Genomic DNA, 25,057 nt, shown 5'->3' with positions numbered 1-25,057 from the left:
CCTAAACTTGGGGTGCGTGTTATACGCTGGTGCATGTTATACGCCGATGAATACAGTATATGATTTCCTATTCAGTAGTCCCTTATCACAGCGGCCCTTTGGCATGGACAAAAATTATGTAAAAAAACACTGTCTCCTTGAGATTCCAGTTTTTGCTAGTGTCCTTAAGTGATGGACCTGTTCTCTAGGGAAGTATTTTTATTTTATTTTTTTAAACCTTTCATTTTTTTTTTATCTGAAACTTCTGCCAAGATCTGACTGCTTACTGCCTTGTGCAGGTTATCCTCAGTGTGTATCCTGGGGTACTGTACATGGGCCCTGAGGCTGGCCTATAGTAATTACTTCGGGCACTGGATGCTGTGTTAGGTTCCACCCAGATGATGAATTCCCACTCGGCTTTCCCACCAAAAATGCATGGCATACTGCTGAATTCCTGCTGCCATACAGAGACACAGCCACAAGACCACATTTATGGGTTATAGCAACTCCTTTTTCTGGAAACAGAAAACGCCATCTATTCTGCACTCCATAACCATGAGTACACGACTGGGGGTCCCCTTGCTTAGCAGTGGTGGATCGCAGACTTCCCACTGGGAAAAAATGGTCAATAACAGCGTTTGGCAGATGGCCTACACAAAGCCCAAATGACCGCTCAGGATCATACCTGAACCGGAGCAATGTCACCGCTATCCCTTATCTGACTCTAACTTCCACACAGGCATGCATCATGTGGTCTGTCTGATTAAAGCTGATTTCTGTGCGACTATAGAACAACATTCTTAGAGGTGTTGGGAACTTTTAGACTGGCAAGTATAGTCAGATGAAGGAAAACTTCAAGCAAGCTCAATAGCTCACACACAGCAAGGCTTTCTACTATGGGCACCCAACAGTAGTTCAAACCGTAACATACAGAAAGGAGTGCCAGACAAGCTGTCTTTTTGCCAATTGCTAACTGGTCAACACAAATGAACAGTGACCAAGAACCTGTGTTTAAGAACCCTGCTCTCTCAGAATAATTGCAGCTGATGCTCTCAGACTAAGGCCCCTTTCATACATGCGGACCATTCGTTTCATCAGTTCCGTCACATCCGTATGTGTGAAAGGGGCCTTTTTTGTGTTAAAGCTCGGGATAATGTAGTTTTCTAGATCTCAAGAATGTCTGTTCTCTCTGTGAATATGTTCAAAAATGTTGTGGTTAAAAGCTTAGTCTGCTGAACCTGCTTGTAGAAAGCAGCTTCTATGCATGTCTTTTGGTAGTGATGGCCTATTTGAGGAATCCATTGATAAATTTATCAAAGAAGTGACTGGGGGGAAAAGGTGCCCCTACCCAACAAGAAAAAGCTTGTCTCCAATGTCCACTCAACCTTCCTAGAATCCCTCCTCACAATTAAGGGACACCACCATTCTATGGAGTGGAGAGATGTCTGTTGTTAGTCTGGGGTGATTGTACCAGCTCCTTCAGAAGAGCATTTTTAGGGTTTCTGTTCACACCTATCCACAGTCCCAAAACCTAATGGGGGCATCTAAACAGATTTTTTTTTTTTATGCATAAAAATTCTTGATGGAATCAATGAAATCTGTCATTGCATTTCTTAGACAAGGGTAATTTCTGGCATCAGTAGACATAAAAGATGCCTATTCCCAACTTCCCCTCACATGTGTGCCTGTATGTAGGTTAGGGTTGTCGGGGTCCTTTTTTGTCCTGCCGGTGGGCCCTCATTGCCAGGTGGATCTGGAAACTTATCTCTAAGGCCTATGTCCCTAGGAACATGGTGCCTCCTTCAGTATCAGGACCTGCCCATTCCAGCAAAGCTGTTGGTATCTCTTTTGCCTTTCAGCATCAAGCATCTGCTTTCCAGATATGCAAGGCCACCACCTTGTCCTGTGTTTACACGTTTTCCAAGTTGTAAAAGGTAAATGTTCAGGCCCCAGCTGATGTGAGTTTTGGCCACAAGGTGCTTCGAGCTGTAATCCAAGTTTTTTTTATTTTTATTCAGGTTATTTAACTCTTGATTTGTTGCTTGCATACGTCCTGTGATGTATGAATACAAGTGTTCTGTATGATCAAAATAATATAATAATATACATTTTGACCTATCTGTACATTTCTTTTCTTGGAGTACAATACAGGATACAGACCCCTCTCCTCTGTATCTTGATCACTCTTTTTTGCTTGCTAAAAAATAACTGGAGTCTCATTGAGTGAGCGGGGTTGTATGGGTGCACTTTAGGGGTGGACCTAGCAAATCTTTTTGCTAGTATCCAATAATCTGAAGGTAACCTGCATATAACCCAAGGTCTATTAAAGTGTTCCTAAACCCTCAACAGTAAAATCAGTCTGTTTATGCAGCAAAGCATGCTTGTTATACTCACTGTGGAACCTAAGGGGCCAATCTACATTGTGTTAAAAAGGCTGTTTGACCCTGTGTTCTCTGTTCTTTCCCTTTTTCCACAGTCCCCTAACCATGTCCTGATAGATTAGAGCATTGGGGACAAGCTGCACATGCTCAGTCTGGTGTGTATTGCTAGAGAGTTTATTTTGTTTCTTGGGATGTGATCAGCACAGGGCCAATCAGCACAGTCCAGACAGAGGGTCAGGGGAATGAAAACTCCTCCTACAAACTTTAACCAGACACTTATAGAAGTCACAAGACTGCTCTAACTGCTGATGAAAAAAAGGTATTTAGCAGTTTTTATTTACTAAAACTATTGCATTTACATGTTCTGTGGGAGAACAGATATTGTGAATGCAGGTTCATGGGTTTAGTAACACTTTAAAGTGGTTGTAAACCCTTACAAACCACTTTGACCTACAGGTAAGCCTAGATTAAGGCTTACCTGTAGGTCCAAGAAATATCTCCTAAACCTATACGGTTTAGGAGATATTTACCTGAAGACAGCCACCGCTGTCTACGGCGCATGCGCCGTAGACAGTGGCGCGCAGGTGCACTGCGCCGCACTGAGCGCTCTGGGTGCACTGCGATGCATAGTAGTCCATTATGCTTTATCTTTGCAGGGAATGAAAGAGGAAGTAAACTCATCAGGGTTTACTTCCTCTTTAAAAAAAAGTTCTCCAAATACTACATGTACTCCAAAATAGTTTGGAGGTAGTCAAAGGTCCTATTTTTTCCACTTAAAATGTTGTTTAAAAAAAAAAAGACAAAATAACTTTAGTTTTAGGGCAGCGCATACTGTCCAGAGTAACTTTTTTTTTTTTTTAACTACATGTCAAAAAAGACAAAGATCAACCATCATATATAAACAATGTTGGATTTTTCCTTTTGTTTTTAAACTGGAGCAATGAAATTCGTATTTTGTACTATATTGCAGCGGTTTACATACATTCACTGGTCACTTTATTAGGTACAACTTGCTGGTACAGAGTTGGACCCCCTTTTGCCTTAATTCTTTGTGGCATCGATTCAACAAGGTGTTGGAAACATTTCTCAGAGATTTTGGTTCATATTGACATGATAACATCATGCAGTTGCTGCAGATTTGTCAGCTGCACATCCATGATGCGAATTTCCCGTTCTACCACATCCCACAGGTGCTCTATTGGATGGAGATCTGGTGACTGTGGAGGCCATTGGAGTACAGTGAACTAATTGTCATGTTAAAAAAAAATCTGTTTGAGATGATTTGAGCTTTGTGACCTGGTACATTATCCTGCTGGAAGGAGCCATCAGAAGATGGGTACACCGTAGTCCTAAAGGGATGGACATTGCCAGGAACAATACCCAGGTAGGCAGTGGCGTTTAAATGATGCTCAATTGGTACTAAGGGGCCCAAAGTGTGCCAAGAAAATATCCCCCACACCTTTACACCACCACCAACCTGAACCGATGATACAAGGCAGGATGGATTCATGCTTTCATGTTGTTTACATCAAATTCTGACCCGACCATCTGAATGTTGCAGCTGAAATTGAGACTCATCAGACCAACCTTCTATTGTGAAATTTTGGTGAGCTTGCGCGAATTGTACCCTCAGTTTCCTGTTTTTAGCAGTGTGGTCTTCTGCTGCTATAGCTCATCTGCTTCAAGGTGCGATGTGTTGTGCGTTCAGACATGGTATTCTTCTTAACTTGGTTGTAACAATTGGTTATTTAAGTTACTGTTGACTTTCTATCATCTCGGACCAGTCTGTCCATTCACCTCTGACATCAACAAGGCATTTTTGTCCACCCAACTGTCATTCATTGGATATTTTCTCTTTTTCAGACTATTCTTTGTAAACCCTAGAGATAGTTGTGCGTGAAAATCCCTGTAGACCAGCAGTTTTTGAAATATTCAGACCACCCTATCTGGCACCAGCAACCATACCACGTTCAAAGCCAATTGAATCCTCTTTCTTCCCCATTCTGATGCTAGGTTTGAAATTTAGCAAGTTGTCTTCACCACATCTAGATGCCTAAATGCATTGAAATGCTGCCATGTGATTGGCTGATTAGCAACTTGTGTTACTAAGCAATTAAACAGGTGTACCTAATAAAGTGCCCGGTGAGTGTATGTGTAATGCATCCGACCTCCCCTCTTTCTTTTTTTTTTAACTACTTTGAAAAGGTTTCTGATTTATGTATAAAATGTTTAAATCTGGGAAACATAGTAATACTTAAAAAGCATAATGGTTAGAACTGTGAACAATACCAGATGTCTATTGACTTTCCTGTTATTGGCAAGCCTTTAACAGTGTGAGAAGTCTGTGGGTGTAGTATGCTTTATAAAGGTAAACACATCTGTTGGAGGATTAACAAACATCAGTTATACAGAAAAAAGCCAATACTCGTTTGTTAAAAACAAGTTTTCAGTTCTACCTGTCATTTGTGGTTTACTCTTTTCTCAGCCTACATGTAAAGAAAATCCCTTCAATAGAAAGCCCTCCCCTATCACTTCCCCTACAAATAAAAAAAGCAAGAAAGGACCAAAAACTGCACATCGACCTGCGCCAGGGCATGGATTTCCTCTTATCAAGCGGAAGGTGAGAGAAAAAAATGTGATATTGTTTATCTAACATTAACTCTTGGTAAGGTGGAACATATTGCAGAATGTCTGGGCCTATGGAGTATAGTCACAACCCTCATTTACTTGACAGATCTGCATTTAGACAGGCAGAACTTTTAAAGAAATTGAGTAATTATACCCCCAAAGCTTTGACTTGCTCACTTTCTGGTCACCAGGTCTCTGACTTTAAAGGGTAAGTTCACCGTTGCAGAAAATAAGTAAGGTGAACTTACACTGGACCCCCTCCCCATCCCCCCGGTCCCACTGTACCTGAAGCCGGCGATCACCCGATAGGAGACATTGGGTCGCCTCTTCACCGGTCTGGGGGAGAAGAGAGCAAGCTGCTAGGATTTCACATTTTCGGACCAGTGGAGCGGTGACCTGATGTCTCCTATTCGGGTAATCGCCGGTCTCAGGTACAGCAGGACCAGGGGGTGGGGGTCTTGGGGAGAGGGTCCAGTGTGGATAGCCGGATTAAGGATGCATGCTCCGAACGTGCGCTCCTCCCCGCTCTCTCCAACCGAGAGTGACATTGATGTCTGTGGGCCGTCCTGAGTGTCTGGAAGCGCTGGGAACCACCGGTGTCCCTGGACCCATCAGCTGCCTCTTCACCAGTGAGAAGATCATCTTTCCCACAAGTGGATGGAACCACATTATTAATCCCACATGCGCTGTCATCTCATACATCTTGTGAGTTACCAATTGTCTTTTATGGAATAAAATGTCTTAATAATGCTGCACTTAGATGGTGCTGCTCTCCTTCTGTCCAGTGTAAGTTCACCCTACAGATTTTCTGCAAAGGTGAACTTACACTTTAAGCTGTAACTTGTTCTGTTTGTTGTGTTCTATTGTGTGTAAAATTGTGTGTATCGTGTTACTGGGAACCTTTCAGCCTGTTCTATGATTTTTGCAGTTTGTTGTGTAGTGACAGAACGGTCCCCTATGTGGGTACGTTGCACCAACAATATGCTGTTGCTGTACTTTACGTTGCTGTGTTTTCTCTGTATATAATTGTTACATATTTGGTAACTTTCCAGTGTATAGAACTATATGAGTAATCTAGTTTATGTGGGTGTTGTCATTACTTGTTTTCATTTTATTCATTTTGTAGTCTGGAGAAAATTGAGTACTGTCCGTGATACTTTTTTTATTTGCACTAACATACAATTTTTCAGGACAAGCTTTCGAGGTATGTCCCCTTCTTCAAGGTCCAAGCAGTACTGATTTACAAATTTTTAAGCAAAATGTAAAAAACAAAAACAAAAAAACATTTTGTAGTCTAGACAAATACACCACCTGTAGATTTAAAGCTCTCATTTTATTATCTTCCTTATGCTATGTGGTATAATAGAAATTCGCCACCAATTTACGCAGGACTTTACATAGTGTATATTTACATTAGCCCCTTCCCTCAAGGAGCTTACAGATTAAAGTGGAACTTTAGCTAAAAAGTAAAAATGGGCGATCAGGCAGGCCCTTTAATGCAGAAGACACATGCTTTGTCTCTTCTGCATTAAAGTTATTTACCTACCTTTCTGCTCCTGTACAGTAAGCTGTGCATGGTCTGCCTCCACTGTTGAGTACGAAAGTAGTCCTATGGACTCCCATCTCCACTGTGGATCTTTGCAGCTCCTTTTGGTGTTCTCTTTGTTTTCTTTGTTGAACCTACGATTTAATTTCCTTCTTGTTTGTTCTGTGAGTTTTGGTGGACAGCCCTCGGTTGCCAGATTTGTAGTGGTGCCATATTTTTTCCATTTGGTTATAATAGATTTAATGGTGCTCCATGGGATTTTCAAAGTTTGGGATAATTTTTTATAACCCATATCCGATCTATATTTCTTCACAACTTGTAGCTGGCAGTACTCTCATCACTTGTTCTGTGAAGAAAGAATGTTAGAGGATTTTGCCTTTCCATGTGGATAAAAGCTGTGAGTGTAGGGTGAACATGGGGTAAAGCTGGGAGAGAGACTTGAATATGGTATTGACAGCTGAACTTTTTCTTTCCAACAACACCTCCATGTCCAGCAAAATCCTGGAATCCTCATTCATACTGCTGACATGTTGGCACAGGGTCCCTCCAACTCTGTTTTCCCCACTGCTCCACTGGTTACCCCTTTGCTGGACATGTAATCAACATAATGGCACTTTACTACACATTTTCTGGTGATTTCTAGTCTTATGCCGCGTACACATGATTGGAATTTTGGTTGGAAAAAGCTCTGATGGTTTTCCCGACGGGTTTTCGCTCAAGCTGTCTTGCATAAACATGGTCTCACCAAATTCCGACCGTCAAGAATGCGGTGACGTACAACGGGACTAGAAAAAGGAAGTTCAATACCCAGTAGCCAATAGCTTCCATCTCGTAGTTGAATCTGAGCATGCATGAGTTTTTGCGTGTCGGAATTGCGTACACCCCATAGGAATTTCCGATAGAAAGTTTATCCATCGGAAAAATTGAGAAAATGTGTACGCAGCATTACAGAGGTTCTGGACCAAGGCAAAATAAGTTATTTTTAAGGGGATGGTTCACTTTTCAACTACAATTACTCATGCAAATTTTTTTTTTCGATTATGCAAAAGAAGCAGTGACATATCAGCAGCTTATATATAACTAATCCTGTTTGAAAAACTCCTTGCTGATGAAAACATTCAGTGTGGAGTAGTTCTACAAATTGAAAGTCATTTTGTTGCTCTGAGACCGTTAAATGCAGTGTATATAAAAGTATTATGCTTGAAATAAAAGTACAGCTTATTCAGTAAATAAACTAAACATGCTTTTTAAATTGTTATTCGCAACACTTCCTTTCTTGATGCTGCTGTTGAAGAAACATTTTGTGATGATCCAGAAGCAGCAGAGTGTTTCTAAAAAATGAGAGCTATGGAGGGAAAAGCTACTTGTACGTTCATTATGGTCCTCATTTAATTCCATAAAGTATTTACTAATTTCTTTAGGGCACCTCTGGCATGCAAGGATGTGTTTTGTCATCGTTGTAGCTTTTGTAAGGAATATTTTTTTCTCACAATATCTGCAAATTGCACTGTGAAAATGTTTCATTCTCTAGCTATTGGTCTCACCATTTTACTGAGAGGAGAAAAAGAAAAAGCATTTTACTGACCAGACTATAGGTAAACATAGAACTTGCAGTAATTTGGAACTTTACACAAGAAATCTTACATTAACCATTTATATGTGATTCTGCATTTCTGGGAAGAGGGAGCGCTGTGATTTGTCACCGCACATGCCAAACACCAGGTCCCGGACAGCGATTGACTGCTGACAACCGGCGATCGTGCTTCACGGAACACAGCTCTTTCAGTGTAAACAGCACAGAGAATGTAGTTGTTTTTTTGTTATCCCCTGCTAAGTACGGAAATGAAAACTAGATCCACAGAAAAATTTTGTACAGTACACACACACTTCTTAGGCACATATTTAGCCCCTTGATCGTGCCCTATATGTTAACTCCTTCCTGCCCTGTGTCATTAGTACAGTGACAATGCATATTATAAGCACTGATCACTCTAATAATGTCTACTACTGATGTCAGTGGCAGTTAATTCCCACAAGGTGTCAGTCAATGACAGATTGCCTACCGTCCCGCTATAACAAGCTGATCACCGCCATTACTAGTATAAAATAGATATTCCATTATTTATCCCATAGTTTGTAGACGCTATAACTGTCATGCAAACCTATTAATATACATTTATTGGGATTTTTTATTTATTTTTAAAAATTGTCAATCTTTTTTTCATTTATATAATAAAAAAACTCAGAGATGGTCAAATACCACCAAAAAAAGCTTTATTTGTGTGCAAAAAACGATACTAATTTAATTTGGGTACAGCGTTGCATGGTCACACAATTATCAGGTAAAATAGCACAGTGACACAGCAGAAAATGGCTTGGTTGTGAAGGCTGTAAAACCTTCTGGAGCTGTATCGGTTAAGGCCGTTATGTAAGTAAATATAAATGCAGCTCTAAAAAATATGCATGTGTTTGTGACTAATCCAAAATTATGTGATCATACAATAATAATGGGAATGTGGAAAAGTCCAATGTCTATAACGGTCCTAAAAAGGACCAATAAAAGGTCCGCCACCCAACAGTAGGCATACGCCCCAGTTGAAGTACTTTGGGACGAAACGTGCCAAGCCTGGTTTTCTGCTTCTCACATTCCCCCCCCCAAATTTTTAACTCTTGTGATCACAGTTTTTATTGGAACTGTGTTTGGAGGTCCTTGGTCCCCTGGAGTCTCGTTGACCTGCCAATGTCTGGCATCCTTGCCTTTTATGGCTCGTTGTTGCTGACATTCGAGTCCACCTGTTCTGGTAAGAGTAGATTTACTTCACCTGTATATTGGTTGAAGATGCCCCACTTTTGATGCCCTCACTGTCGGAGAATTCCAGTGCATTACATCCTTTATTAGCCACTATTGGGTGGTGGACTTTTTATTGGTCCTTTTTAGGACCGTTGTAGGCATCGGACTTTTCCAAATTTTTTAACTCTACATTTTATATTTTTCTAGCATTTTTGTCATATGCTAATGTAGCAGCATTTTCACCTAATTCAGAGTTAGTGCAGTAATATCCACATTCACACTTCATGTTATGTAGTATGAATACCATGTCATAGATCTATTATTTATCATTGTAAAAGAACATATTCCTCACGCCTCCTTTTTTTTGTTTCCAAATTATTTTTTATCAGTTTTTTTTCCCGGCCTTCCCATCTCTAATCCTTGCTAACTGATATGAATTTTGGTGATGGCTCTGCAGCCTTTCTTCTCCTCTTTCCTTGCTTATTTGTTTAATGAATGTGGCAAGAACATGTATTCCCTTGTCTTGAAAATCCACCAACACACCCACTCTCCCAATCCCCTTCTATGCCCTTCCCACCCAGCTACTATATTTTTACAGTTGCTTGGAAAGAAAGGAACTGATGATTAGACTTGACTTTTCAGTACAGATCCAAATGTACGTTCAAAGACCCTTTTTTTCTTATTTTACCTTGCCTATTTCCATAACCAGGTTCAGGCTGATGACTACATCCCAGAACATGAGATTCAAATGGAAATGGAAGATATTGAGCTGCGTCTGGATGAGCTAGAAAGACGTGGGGTGGAACTTGAACAAAAGCTACGAAGGATGGAGGATGGTAAGAAGAGAGATGAGTGCTGAAAACTCCTATTAAAAAAGATACCAATATCTAATTGTCTCTTATTCACACAGAAGCAGATGAGGATAGTTTGTTGGTAGACTGGTTCAAGCTGATTCAGGAGAAGCATGCCCTGGTGAGAAGAGAGTCTGAGCTTGTATACACGTGAGTTGATCTGGTTACATGTTGTGTATAATACTACTGGGGCTGTTAAATCATTTTTTTTTTATATTTTCTATCTAATTCTTGTAGGACCAAACAACAAGACCTTGAGCAGCGTCAGGCAGATGTAGAGTATGAGCTTCGCTGTCTTCTCAATAAGCCAGGTATGAAATGTGTATATGTATAAAGCACCATTTTTAATTTGAGTATTGTAGAACTTAATGTTACTAAACCCAGTAATATGAAAATAGTTCATCTGCGCCCAAACCAGCGCTTAGAAGCGGTTGGCGCTTGAAATGCCTCTAAACTCAGCTTCTGAACCCATGTTTTTGCGTTCCAAAAAAAGCCTCTAACCTCGACTGCACAGAAACTACTGTAAACGGCCCTGTGTTCATGTACCAATAAGATTAACAGAGGCGAGTTCAGGAGCAGTTGAAAAAAATGCCCAACTGCTCCTAAATGTCTGTTTACCAGCAGCAGTGTACATAAAGCCTAAATGTTCTCTCCAGCATAAAAGACACAACTGAGCATGTGCAGGTCGGCTACCCTGTCTGTGTTAGCTGGCCTTCCCCAGATCAGCCTTTTTACACAATGCAGAGAATTAACCCCTTAAGTTCAGCAGTGAGTATAACACGCATGCTATGCTGCTTATACAGACTGATATTACTGTTGTGGGTTTAGTAACAATTTAAAGTGGTTGTAACCGTAAAAAAAAAATGTATCCTGTTCCTTTAACCACTTAAGCCTCCGGAAGGATTTACCCACTTCCTGACCCGGCTATTTTTTGCGATATGTCACTGCATCACTTTAACTGACAATTGCAATTGAAGTAAAGATTTTATTTTATGTTTTAAAGATCATACAGAATTCAAAACCAAAAATAGACCTCTGCAGTTTTTAATTTTTTACGCTATAAACAAAAAAAGACCATTGATTTTGAAAATAAAACAATATTTTTTACATTCTGCTATAAAACATACCCAATAAAAAAAGTAAAAAAAATCGAATTACTTCATCAATTTAGGCCAGTTTGCATTCTGCTCCATATTTTTGGTTAAAAAAAACAAAACAAAAAACTATAAGTGAATATTGATTAGTTTTTGCAACAGTTATAGTGTCTACAAAATAGGGGATAGATTTTTAACTAATAATGGCGGGGATCTGCGATTTTTAGTGGGACTGCCATATTGCGGCAGACAGATCAGACACCTAACTGACATTATTGACACTTTTTTGGGAACCAGTGACATTACAGTGATCAGTGCTAAAAATATGCACGGACATTGTACTAATGGCACTGGCAGGGAGGGGGTTAACATCAGGGGTTAAATGGGGTCCCTCTTACAGAACAGAGATTTGCCTTGTTTACTTTGGCAGATACCCATTCTGTCACTGCATGCGGTATAGAGTCCGCCAGACCCACTGATTGGCTTCCCCGCTGGCCAATGGACGATTTGCACAGCCGAGCCAACCTGCCGTAGTAGAAGTGTGGCGGCTGGTCGGCAACTGGTTAAAGCATGAATAACAGCACAGTGCTTGTGCTGTGCAATTTTTCCCTTTCTATCATCTAAAATACCTGGCTGATGCCTGGTGCTGCCCTCCCCTCTGTAAACTGACCACGTTTATCATGGCTGCTGAGCCCTGATACCATGCTCAGTTTACGTGCATCCATCATCATGCTGTCTCTCCCCTATCCCCCTTCCTGCCTGTCAGCTACTCTCAGTGCCCGCCCCTCCTGCTGCTGTAATAATGGTGTTTTGTTAATAGAATTGTTTTTTTTTTTTTTTTTATAAAGCACGCACACTGGGGCAGATAACTTAATGGAACAAAGGGGATTTCATTAAGTAAACAAAGTGGCTTTACAACCACTTGAAAGTGACACTAAATTATATCCTTATTCTGCCACATTTTAACATCTTCTGTGAGCTTCTGAACCTCTCCTTTTCTCCTTATTTTCCTCTATTGGAATGTATAATGCACATTAGTTGCCGTCAGGTGTGCTGTTCAATACACACTACACACCCCAGAGTCCATAGTCCCTAATTTATCTTGCGAACATACAATAGAGGGTAGCTATGTTGGGATCATAACAGGAAGAAGAATTTTGGAGGAGGCTGAGGGCAATAGAAGATACCTTTTTGGAGTTGGGAATGCATACCTGAATAAAATATTTGTTTGTTTTAACCAGTTTAGTAATATACTAACAAAAACTATTGCTGCAGTTTTAAGTTTTCAAGATACATTATGTATGGAAAAATAGTCACCGGTGATCTGCTATCGCTGCTGTAGCTGTCAGAATCGTGTTGGTTTTGCTAATGTTAATTTAAGGCTATATTCACATGGGCAACTAGCACCAGTTCAAATGCCAGGGCAGGAATCTGCTGATTCTTGCAGCCATTTCTGCCTGTGAGTGGCTAGCTGCGGCCACTGAGCCCTGTACAATTCAATGACAGGTCTGCAGCTGTCGCAGCCAACTGTGGCTTTCAGCCGGGCCAGCGAATACCAGCGGTGATCACTGCTGGATGCACACAAAGAACATCCAGCAGTGATCACTGCAGGTAATTGCTGGCCTGGGGGACAGCCATGGATAGTGTAAGGGTTAATTCTGCTTAGACCTGGGACAATCAGTAGAATTCTTTCGGAGCTCCAGAAGCATTCAATGCACAAAACAAGAGAGAGTCATTCACTGAAAGCTTGGCTTTAATGGTAAGATGGTAATGGTCAGACAGTCTTAAACTAGTATTTTAACTGATGGTTGATATTACCTGAAAACATGCTTTAACTAAGTAATTCTGATGTTCTGTCTTTGTCTGAAGACATCATTTCAAAACCAGTTCTTGCCAGACCTGATCTATGCTGTGGTCATCGTGAAAAACAAGACCCTAAAATAAGAGATTATTCCTCTGTCAGCTATGTTCAAGTTTCAGTCATGTTAACGCGTTCTCCTCCTTCAGATAGCTGCGCCAGCTGCTGATCGGTTATTGAATTGTACAGGGCTCAGCGGCCACAGCTAGCTGCTCACAGGTGACAGAAATGGCTGTAAGAATCGGTAGATTCCTGCCCTGTCATTTGCACTGGTGCTAAGCAGCGCTAATCGTCTATGTAAATGTTGCCTTAAACAACAGTTGAAGTGAGCTGATCACTGGAGAAGCTGCAGATCTTTGCAATGGGATTCTATAGGTAAGTAGGCTTAACATCAAAGTATTATTTTTTTTAGACATAAGGGTGTAAATCTGGGAGACCATAATAAAGGTATCCATGTGAGTTTTTCTATTTCACTAATACATATCTAATTCTCTACAGAGAAAGACTGGTTGGATGAGGATAAGGAGAGAGAGCGGGTATTAATGCAAGAGCTGGTGACACTCATTGAGCAGAGAAATGCTATCGTAAAGTGCCTGGATGAAGACAAGCAAAGGTACACCACACTGTGTATGAAATGGTTAAAGGAAAGCTATAGTTGGAGAAATATGGAAGCTGTCATTGCTTGCCTGAAAATACTACTTGCTTGGCTGTCTCAGGCTTCAGTACATGAAAGCACCAATCGCGAACAAGTATAAAGATCATCATGTTCAGAGTGAAGTGAAATTTTTGGACTAAGAAAGTACAGAAGCCATTGAATTAGCAAGGCAGTCAGTGATCTAGTATATTCGTAAGGGGAGGTCAGCAAAGGCGGCCTCCTTACTCTATACAGGTTTTAGCTACCCAAGCATTCCCCTTTAAAGTATTAATGAAATACTGAAATCTCCCATGGCTATTGACTAATTAGATACCTTCCTTAACCATTGATTTCAACTATATAAGAGTAATTATTGAAATAAGTGGCAGCATCCTTGGCTCTATAGCAGGGGTCATCAACCCCCGGGCCGCGGCCCACTACCGGGCCGTAGCGTCTTTGCAGCTGGGCCGCGGCAGACTCTAAGACACCGATGGATTGAGAAGAAAGCGGGCGGGTGAATAAGAGCAGCGGGCTGGCGAGCAGAGATGACATCTCTCTCCGCCCGCCTAGCATCCCTGCTCTCCCGCCCTCACAACGTGCAGAATGACGGCGGTGCGGCGGGGAGCAGAGAGACGACATCATCTCTCCCTGCGCGCCTAGCATCACCGGTCTTCCGCCCTCACAGCATACAGAATATCGGAGGTGCGGCGGGGAGCAGAGAGATGACATCTCTCACTGCTCGCCCCGCATCTCTGCTCTCCTGCCCTCATATAACAAAGACCACTGAACCAGTGTCACCAATGCAGTGACAATCCTCATCTGGTGGCACTGGCGGGTGATGTGGCAAGTGGCATTCCTCAACTGGTGGCAGGCAGCGTGGCAAGTGGCGTTCCTCAACTGGTGGCAGGCAGCGTGGCAAGTGGCGTTCCTCAACAGGTGGCAGGCAAGCGTGGCAAGTGGCGTTCCTCATCTGATGGCACAGGCAAGTGACGTGGCAAGTGGCATTCCTCATCTGGTCGCACAGGCAGGTGATGTGGCAAATGGCATTCCTCAACTGGTGGCAGGCAGCGTGGCAAGTGGCATTCCTCAACTGGTGGCAGGCAGCATGGCAAGTGGCATTCCTCAACTGGTGGCAGGCGACTTGCAAAGTGACACACTCAGGGCTCCCACTGATTCTGCATTATAGTGAGTTGAACTATTTCATTTATATTACAATGTAATACAAGAAATAATGCGCTTCAATCATTCTGACACCATACCAACCATGGTGCCGGGATGACTGAAGTACCAACAGCCGAACACCAGCTATTGCCCGATAAATTGCCGGCAAAATTCGCTAAACCCCCCCCCCCCCCCCCCCCCCCCACGTGTGTGCGTACATCACCCCCAGTCCCTCGCCGGGCCTTGGCACAATTTTCTTCCACGCAGCCGGTCCCTGGGGCCAAAAAGGTTGGGGACCACTGCTCTATAGGATAGGAGAGTTTAGTTCTACTTTCATGAGGTGTGTGAATGTTGCTTCATTTTGCAGTTCTTGTGGTGTTAGTAGTTTTATTCACCATGACGTCATGGCAGATGCATAAATTATCCCTTATAAACTGCAACAAAAAGGAGGAGTTGGGAGGGGGGGAAATATTTAGCAGAGTTGAATGGAGTAATGCAAAGCAGAGGGTTGAAGGGAAGAGTCTGTTTAGAATGCCTCAGCTCCCACTACTACATCTACTTTTTGCTGGGAGCACTAATGTATTGAGGTCAGAACTGTAAGCTGCATTGCAGGCCCCTGGAGGCTGCGGGTCCATTTACAAAGGCCAGCGCGACTCGCGCAGGTGCATTGGGAAGCCGTCTGTGAAGCTGCAAGGTATCACAGCTGACTTTCTTTAGTAAACATACTGGCACCCAGGACACGAAGACTTGTGAATCCCAAACCCTGGATGTTCCAGGAGCATAGAATTAACTTTCTCTTTCGTTCACTGACTGACACAGCTCCATTAATCTTGACCATAGGGTTGTTACGCCACCTTCAGGAGAAGACTAGGCAGAACATGTTATACATGTGAAAAAAGAGAACTTTACAGTTCCACCCAGGTGGTCCCTCCAGTAACATCCCCTCAGCCTGCCTCCTGCAGCTCAGTTGTTTTCTGTCTAGTGAAGGAGATGGACCTAGAAACCCTGCGGGCCCATCGGTCCTGGGATTTTTTGCAGAAGTTTGTCTTTTGCTCAAGATTTTGGATCCTGTGATCTACTATCAACAGCCGGCTGGGTGACAGGCTGGATACCCTTATCCTTGTAGTCTCCCCAGCCTGGTCATCGACCTGGACCTGGCCAGACCATAGCTACGCGCTGGTTCGGCCACAACATGCCCCTCAGGCTCCAGGGGCGGCCGGTGAGCGCAATGCTCCGGGGGACACAATTGACCGGGCTACTGATGTCTGAGTCACAGTGTGCCATGGCCAGCAGCCACCCCATACTCTTCGGGTGTGATAGAATGTCCCCAGCTCATCCGGATGGACAGCTCTCCCTGCCCTGCCTCCGCGGGATTGTGCAGCTGGGCATTCCCTGGGAGGTCGATTCAGGGGTCCCTCTCTTCTCAACCCTGTCTCTATCTCTCGTGGGGGATGCTGCATGATGGGCTGCTGAGCGGTGTGTGTGTGCCTATTGCCAGGGGTCCCCTGGGGGGCTCTCACCTTGAATGAAGGGCTGCTCTGGGTGGCTGTGTATGTGGTCTGCCCGCTGGGTGTCTGAAGTTCTGCACATGCTGATCGCCATAGAGCTGTTCTGCCGCCATTTTCTCTGTCTTTTCACTGTCCTCCTCTGTGTACAGTTGTTTATAGCCCATGTTTGGTGTGACTCAGTGGGAAGCATGGTCAGGAACCATTTTACTGTAGTTTGGTGGCCATTTCCCCTGTGATTATGTCCTTTATACTGGACGCCCGGCAGCCATTTTGTTGTAGCCCAGCGAGCCGGGAGTAAGGGTATGCTGGAGGGGAAGATTCTGATAGGGCCTCCCAGGGAGCTGGGAGTAAGGGTATGCTGGAGGGGAAGAATCTGTTTGGTGGCCAAGCGAGGAACTCTATCTTGAGCCAGCCTCATGGTGGCCTCCCTCGAGGCAGTACCGTACGCCCAGTTTCACACCAGAGTCTTGCAGAAGGAGATATTGCCAAAATGGGACATATCTCTGTTATCTCTGGATCGACAGATTCAGGTGAGCCAGTCTGCTTTGGTGGCTGAGGTCCCCGGCACTTCAGTCCGGGAAGTCGTTCCTACCTCTGCTTTGGACTGTGATCACAACAGACGCCTGCCTGACCGGCTGGAATGGAATACTGGAAGTGCAGTCGACCCAGGGTCTCTGGTCGGATGAGGAACCCAAGTTGCTGATCAATGTGCTCGAACTCCGAGCGATCAGGCTTTGCCTCTCCACATAGTCATGAGACTACGAAGGGCGTCCGATCAGGTCAGACAATGCCACGGCGGTGGCATATGTCGACTATCAAGGAAGAACAAGTAGCTTGGCTGCAGCACGGGAGGTCGCTCACATTCTTCAGTGGCGGGAGCGACAAGTACCAGCCATTTACATCCCAGGAGAGTAAAACTGTCAGGCGGACTACCTAAGTCGCCAGATGCTGGGCCCAGGAGAATGGGCGTTGCATTCAGAAATGTTCAGGCTACTGTGCCTGCGGTGGGGCACACCAGACGTGGATCTTCTGGCCTCCTGTGTCAATTGGAAGGGGCCGAGATTCGTATCCAGGATAAGAGATCCTCGGGCAGACGCGTCAATCGCGCTGGTGGCTCCATGGGATCAGTTCCGACTGATCTACGATTTTCCTCCGCTAAAGCTACTACCACGTCTGCTTCGCAGAGTGGAGGCCGAGGGGGCTCCAGTAATACTGATTGCCCCAGATCGGCCTTGGTGTCCCTGATGCGCCGACCTAGTACGCCTGGTTACGAAGGCTCCCTGGCGACTGCCGTTGCGAGAGGACCTTATGTGTCGAGGTCCGATTCTCCATCTTGTTTTACCATCGCTGGGTTTAACGGCATGGCTGTTGAGAGCCAGATGCTAAGGTACCAAGGCCTATCGGAAGATATACCATCGTACCTGGAAGGCATACATATCTATGTGTGAGGAGAATGGATGGCATAGGCACACCTATTCAGTTTCCAGGATCCTGCTGTTTCTACAGCAAGGAGTAGATCAGAAGTTGGCTTTAAGCACCATTATCAGCCTTGGCTGTCTTCTTTTCAGCGACCTCTGGCGTCTCACTTTCTAGTGAGCACTTTGGTTCAGGGGGTCCGACATGTAGTTCCTCCGGTGCGTCCACCATTACCCCCGTGGGATCTGAACCTGGTGTTATCAGCGCTTCAGAAATCACAAGAAATCAGAGAAATACCCTTGTTGACTCTTTCCCAGAAAGTGGTCTTTCTAGTGGCCATTACATTGGCCAGGAGGGGTTCAGAACTGGTTGCTTTGTCTTGCAAGTCGCCTTATCTGGTTATCCATAAGGATAAGGTGGTGTTGCGTCCTCAACCTTTTTTTCCTGCTGAAGCTGGTTTCGGCGTTCCACATCAATGAAGGTACTGTGTTACCATCTCTGTGTCCTGAACCGACACATCCTAAGAGGTGGCCCTTTATTCCCTAGAAGTGGTCAGGGCTGTAAGGATATATTTGTCTGCCACGGCTCCTTTTCGGAAGTCAGATCTCTGTTCGTTTCGGTAGTTTGTCCGAAAAAGAGGTATGGCGGTCTCGTCGACCATCATTTCCAGGCAGATCAGACAGATGTGGTACAGGCCTACTCCTTGAAGGGGCAGGTGCCCTCCTTTCCTGTCACGGCCCATTCCAGGGCAATTGGGGCCTCTTGGGTTTCCGACATTGAGCATCAGTCGCACTGGTGTGTAAGGCGGCAACGTAGTCCATTCATATTTTTACCAAATTCTACAAAGTGGATGTAAGCGCATCGTCTGATGTCTGCTTTGGCCGCAAAGTTTTGCAGGCGGCTGTGTAATGTTGCAATTCTGCACTCTTTTTTCTGTTTAAAGAAAATACAGTTACTTTGAGTATACTGCACGGTTGCATTGTTGACCGCAAGTTCTGATGCGGCTAGATAAGGGGTTACTCCCTTGTTAGGGAGTACTTCTGGTTGTGGGTGAAGTTTTTTTTATGCTGTTCCCACCCCTTGTTATGACACTGCTTGGGGACGTCCCTGTGGTCAAGATTAATGGAGCGGTGTCAGTCAGTGAACGAAAGAGAAAATAGGATTTTTGTACTCGCCGTAAAATCCCTTTCTCTGAATTTCACTGACTGACACAACACCCTCCCCTCCTATTGATTTACGTTATAATGCTTGTTGATGTACTGAGCTGCAGGAGGCAGGCTGAGGGGATGTTGCTGAAGGGACCGCACCCTGGGCGGAACTGTAAAGTTCTGTTTTTTAACATGTATAACATGTTCTGCCTAGTCCTCTCCTGAAGGTGGCGTAACAACCTTATGGTCAAGATCAATGGAGCTGTGTCAGTCAGTGAACTTCAAAGAAAAGAATTTTACGGCGAGTACAAAAATCCTATTTTTTTTATCTGTGTGCCATTAACCATTGATATTCAAATTTCTATAAACGTTGTGCAATTTTTCTTTCATGAGCAATACCTATTCTTCTTAGTGTACTTTTTCTGTGACTTTTTGTGACCAAATCTTGCCTGTGAAAAAAATTTTTGTTTTATTCTTCCTGCACCCCCCTCAAGAACCTTTTATACCATTCATACCATCTAATACTCTCTCGTGTCTCTCTCCACTCCTCGCTAGGTTTATATTGGGGCTTTCCCATATGTTCACTGTGTTTGATAGTATTATCTTCAAATTCAAACCCTCCCCCAAAAAAGAACCATGTAAACCAGCCAAAAAAAAAAAAAACATACCCCTGATGTGCACATTGTTCCCTCTATCCTAAATATGACAACTCCCCAATATTCAAAATAAGTGATGTGCTGAGTCTTGAAATCAATCATGCTGCCAGTGAAACTCCCGGTTCCTATCCTTAGGGTAAAGTGTTTCAGTTCTTCTGTTGTCTCCCCTTATGGGTTGCCAACCACCCCACCACTTCCTTCAGCAGTAGTTTTAAAAAACAGTCTCCTCTAATCTTGCTGGATATAGTAACCCATAAATTACTTTCAGTTGTTGTAGTTTGCCTTTAATTTCCCCAAACTCGACCCTCCGTTTTTTTTTTTTGCAGGTCAGGTGAAAAATCTGGGTGTATAGATACTCTGGCCCCATTATAGAGGATATTGCCCATTTCTCTGGCTTTATGTCATATAGTCACTCTGTCGTTATATTAAAACATTTTTACCAGGAGGGATCTTGGAGGGCCTCCTGGTGGGGGAGGTCTAGAGGGTACCCTGTGGGCTCTCTCCATTCCAAAAACAAAAAAAAGGTAAAAAAGTGTCCCCTGGAACCAATTTTTTAAACCGCCTCTTCAGAAATGCGACACGGTCTGGACCCTCACTTCATTCAGGGAGCCCTGCAACCCTCACATTTTTTCTTTGCATCCTGCTTTACATTTTTATCTCATGGTTAATCATTTGTTCTTTTACAGTTCTTATGTCCCGTTTAAGGGGATTCAGATCATCCTCCACTAGGCTAACTCTCCCCTCCAGGGCAGTGGTCCTTTTGCAGGTCATGCCTAACAAAGGACAGCTCTTCACTGATTGTTTTAAACTGGTCAGACAATTTGTTCAAAGATTGTGATTTTTAGATCTTCAGGGACACTGAATGTGAATGGCTGAATTGGCATGGTAGTGTGTAAGGGCTTGTTACCACTTGGGGAAGGCAGTAAAACCCCCTGGTTAAGCCACATTTTTGCTGCCCCACAACTGATCCTCCTTTAGCTGGGAAGGTAGGGGTTGGGAATGTACTCATGCCAGGGCAGAAATTATACCCCCTGTACTGCTTGGTGCACTACTTGGGGCAAATTTGTGAATGAGGGAATCCATTCAGTTTTCTTTCAGTCAGCCCACTGACCAAAATAAACTGATGAATGCATGGCTAGCTTAAGAAGGCATGGGTGCACTGGAGCCGCTGAGCTTCAGCTCTCAGGAGAGTAGGGTGTCTAACACAGAGAACTTGGTGGAGGGAGAATTCGGTGACACAGGTTATGGCCAAATGCTGTAAAATAGTCGCCTGATCCTCCAAATTTACATACTTTCATTTTTTTTTTTTTTAGGGAAGAAGAAGAAGATAAATTAATAGCAGCTATGATCCAAAAGAAAGGTAAGAAATTAAAAATGAATGGAAAATATTGAATGAATTATTTGTAGATATTCTGTATTAGCAGACATTATTTCTAGTTCCATTTTTAATGTATAACATAAATATGTGGAACCTAAGAATTGTATTTATGTGAATTGCAAAAAGAGAAAATATTTTACTTATTGTAAAACCTATTTCTTGGAGTCTATTAAAACAATCAGAATATTCGAAACAGTTGGGTTATAATGTCCCGAGATTGTGGCCCTGGCAAATAGAAAAATTGTAAGCCAGCTCCTGAATAACCCTTCCAACATACAGTGCCAACGGCAAAGCATAAACACACAGGTGGGACCTGTGTTCCTATATGAAATTCAAGAAATAGATTTTAAGATCAGTATAGAAATCTTATTTTCTTTCTCATCCATTGAGGGACAAAGGGTTTTAGAAACCATCTAAAAGCGTCTCAAAGGACGGACTGGAAACTCAAAAAAACAGGTACAAAAGAGAGGACCAACTAGTGAAGGCCAAAACCTTGCACTCCCAATCTTTAGGATCCTGACCTGGCAATAAATCATCACTAATCAATCCCAATAAGATATTCACTAATTGTGAGAAATCCTCACAGCATACAGTGGTTATAGAAAAGATTCACCCCCTTGTAATGAAAACTGACACAGTTTTTGTTTTATCCAGCTGTATTTACTCAGTATTTAGCACAGCATGAAAAGAGTTTCCTGGATCATTTCAGTCCCTGATAGTGCAACTGAAGCAAACAATCAACTATGGGTGGCAAGGCACTGTCAAAATATCTCCAGGATTAAATTGTGAACAGGCACAAGTCAGGAGATGGATACAAAAAAATGTCAAAGGCTTTATCAATGCCACAAAGTCTATTATTAAGAAGTGGAAGGTAATTGGTACAACACAGGATCGGGCATCGCTACAAACTGGATGAAAGAGCCAGGAGGAAACTGGTCAGAGGGGCTACCAAGAGACCTATAGCAACTCTGAAGTAATTGCAGGAATTTATGACAGAGTGGTTATTGTGTGCATGTGACAAGAATATCTCAGAGGGTTGCAAGAAAAAAGCCACTACTCAAGAAAGGCCACATGCAGTCACAACTGAGCTTTGCCAAAACTGACATTTGGGATTCAGCAGCCACAAGGAAACAGGTGTTATGGTCAAATGAGACTAAAATTTTAATTATTTGGCCTCAACACCAAATGATATGCTTGTCAGAAATCTCCGCTCACCATCCAAATAACACCATTCCTACAGTAAAGCACGGGGTGGTAATATCCTGTTATGGAGGTGTTTCTCTGCAACAGGAACTGGAGCACTTGTCAGGATAGCAGGAAAAGTGGATGGGGCAACATACCATCAAATTCCTGAGGAACATCTGCTGCCCTCTACCAGGAAGTTGACAATGGGAATAATGTTTACCTTCCAACATGACAATAACCCAGAGCACACAGCAAAAATAATCACACAGTGGTTGAAGGAGAAAAATGTGGGTGTTCTTGCATGGCTTAGTCGGAGCCCTATTTACGTATTTGAAGTTGAATTGTGTACTGCAACTAACAATTATTTTCATAATCGATTAATCGGCTGATTATTTTTTCGATTAATCGGATTAAAAAAACTGAAAAAGGGGAGAAATATACACACACACACACACACACACACACACACACACACACACACGTGTCCCCCCCCCCAGTATAGATTACACATTCCTCCCCTCTCACATGGTGTCACAGCCCCACCTCCTCTCAGTGCTCCCCTCCCCCCCCCCCCCCCCCCCCCCTCCGGTGTCTCGGGTTTTCTCATCCCTTCATGGTGACAGCGGCTGCTCCTCGGTGTTCCGGGGTGGTGTGGGGCGGAGTCTCAGTCCGGACCCGCCACACATGACTTGGCCGACTCCTCCAAATGGAGTGAAGGGCACCCCGAAGCCAGGAGATGGATGCACGCATGTGCAGAGCACAACCTCCAATCACGGCAGCGCTGGAAAGCGGCCCGGCGAGGGCTTGCCGCGCCTGCGCTCTGCGGCGGGTCTATCGGAAAGGCTGCTGGGTAGAGGGAGGAGCCGAACGCAGCGCAGGCGCGTTGCTGGCGGGACGTCAGCTGAGTGGAGAATGCAAGCAGGCGTAGCTGCGTGGTCATGGATGCGGTGCATGCGTAGGACATGGGAGGATACACAGGATTCTAATGGACCGGCAGGGGGGAAGGTGCGGACTAGGGGTGCAACGGATCAAAAAACTCACGGATCGGATCGTTCCTTGCATCAGAGTCACGGATCGGATCAATTTTCGGATCAGCAAAAAAAATAACACTATCCCCGCCCCCCACAGCCATATTATTTATTTAAATAAAAGGTATAACACTATCCCCCCCCCCCCCCCCAATAATATGCAGCTTATTACAAGCATAAAAACATAGTCAGCATATCACTGATGATTTGCGCCAAGCTCACCACCGATCAAAGTTCCTCCAAACAGACGGCCGTGATGAGTCCCGGGATGATGCCTATTGGCGCAAATCGTCAGTGATATGCTATGTTTTTATGCTTGTAATAACCTGCATTTTATTGGGGGGAGAGATAGTGTTGTACCTTTTATTTAAATCAACAATGTGGCTGTGCCAAGCAAGTGGAAAGGCTTAGATAGGATTAGATAATAACTAACTACTATCTAATAGATAGTAGTTATTAGGTTAGATTAGGTAATAAATGTAGTGGTACCTGCATAAAATAAGTTTTGAATGAGGGCAGGCAAGGCATCCAGCGTGACTCCTCCAGAATTCCTTCACTTGGGCTGACACAGGCTGAACACCGCGCTGGGGGTGACGTCAGCGCGCAGCTCGCCGCCGCCGGGTGTACCAAGATGGCCGCCAGCTCCGGAGCTACGCGGATCGCATGGTGCGGACCAACTAATCGGTAATGAAAATCGTTGACAACGATTTTCATTATCGATTATTATCGATAATATTGATTAATCGTTTCAGCCCTAGAATTGTGTATCAGTATTTAGTGTTCAAAATAATAGCAGTCCAACATCACTAACCAATTCAATCACTGTTTTTGGTATTAATTAAATTTCTATATGGCAAATAATTTACTAGTCAGTGTAGTAGAGTAATATTAAACCAATAGGCCCAACAGTCATGACATGCATGCTGCTGATTCTGTGTAATCAAATCATTAATTGAAAGGTGCGCGTTCAAAATAATAGCAGTGTGGAGTTAGTTTGGTAATTTACTCTGTGAAAAAACAGGTGCCAAACAGGTGTCACGAAGGCAGCAAATGTTGTACATGCTGGGTAATAGTGCATTTCTCACAAGAAAATCTAAGAAAAATGGGTAGTTTCAGACATCGTGCAGGAGAACAGCGTACTTTTTTGATTAAAAAGTTGATTGGAGAGGGGAAAACATATAAAGAAGTGCAGAAACTGATAGGCTTCTCAGCTAAAATTACCTCAAATACTTTAAAATGGCAACCAAAACCATAAAGACGTGGAGAAAAATTAAAAACTATCATTCAAATGGATGGTAGAATAGCCAAAATGGCAAAGACTTAGCCAGTGATCAGCTCCAGGGTGATCAAAGAAGGTTTAACAGGAGTGCTCTAACAACTAAAAGACGCCTATGTGAGGTCAAGCTATTGGCAAGAGGCCTCCGGAAAGTCCCATTGTTGAAAAACGAAATGTGCTGAAGAGTTTACAATTTACCAAAGAACACATTGACTGGCCTAAAGTGAAATGGGGCAACTTTTTGTGGACTGATGAAAGCAAGATTATCATTTCTGGGTCTAGGGGCCACAGACAGTTTGTCAGACGACCTCCCAAACACTGAATTCAAGCCACAGTACACAGTAAAGACCTTGAAGCCTGGTGGTGCAAGCATCATGATATGGAGATGTTTCTTATACTATGGTATTGGGCCTATTTATCGCATACCAGGGATCATGGATCAGTTTGAATGCATCAAAATACTTGAAGAGGTCATGTGGCCTTATGCTGAAGAAAAAATGCCTTTGAAATGGGTGTATCAACAAGACAACTACCCTGAA

At 43.5% G+C, this 25,057-nt stretch overlaps 1 protein-coding gene across 4 annotated transcripts in view; it reads left to right on the top strand.

Annotated features, from left to right (window-relative positions):
* The window catches only part of MICALL1 (MICAL like 1), a 198,907-nt gene that overhangs the window by 160,728 nt on the left and 13,122 nt on the right, over positions 1–25,057 (top strand). Inside the window, exons 10-15 of one of the 4 annotated variants that reach the window (XM_077452390.1) lie at positions 4,846–4,980; positions 10,035–10,161; positions 10,239–10,326; positions 10,414–10,487; positions 13,627–13,741; positions 20,965–21,011. In XM_077452390.1, the coding sequence (XP_077308516.1) occupies positions 4,846–4,980; positions 10,035–10,161; positions 10,239–10,326; positions 10,414–10,487; positions 13,627–13,741; positions 20,965–21,011 (586 nt within the window). Of the gene's footprint in view, positions 1–4,845; positions 4,981–10,034; positions 10,162–10,235; positions 10,327–10,413; positions 10,488–13,626; positions 13,742–20,964; positions 21,012–25,057 lie in introns of those variants that run through there. The other 3 variants (XM_077452389.1, XR_013262343.1, XR_013262342.1) reach the window with 3 other exon arrangements.

Source organism: Lithobates pipiens, unplaced genomic scaffold (assembly GCF_037356315.1).
Source record: "Lithobates pipiens isolate NorthernLeopardFrog02 unplaced genomic scaffold, aLitPip1_a1.2 Scaffold_23, whole genome shotgun sequence".
Taxonomy (NCBI): domain Eukaryota; kingdom Metazoa; phylum Chordata; class Amphibia; order Anura; family Ranidae; genus Lithobates; species Lithobates pipiens.
The sequence above is the reverse complement of the archived record's forward strand: the minus strand, read 5'-3'. Positions and strand labels throughout refer to the sequence as shown.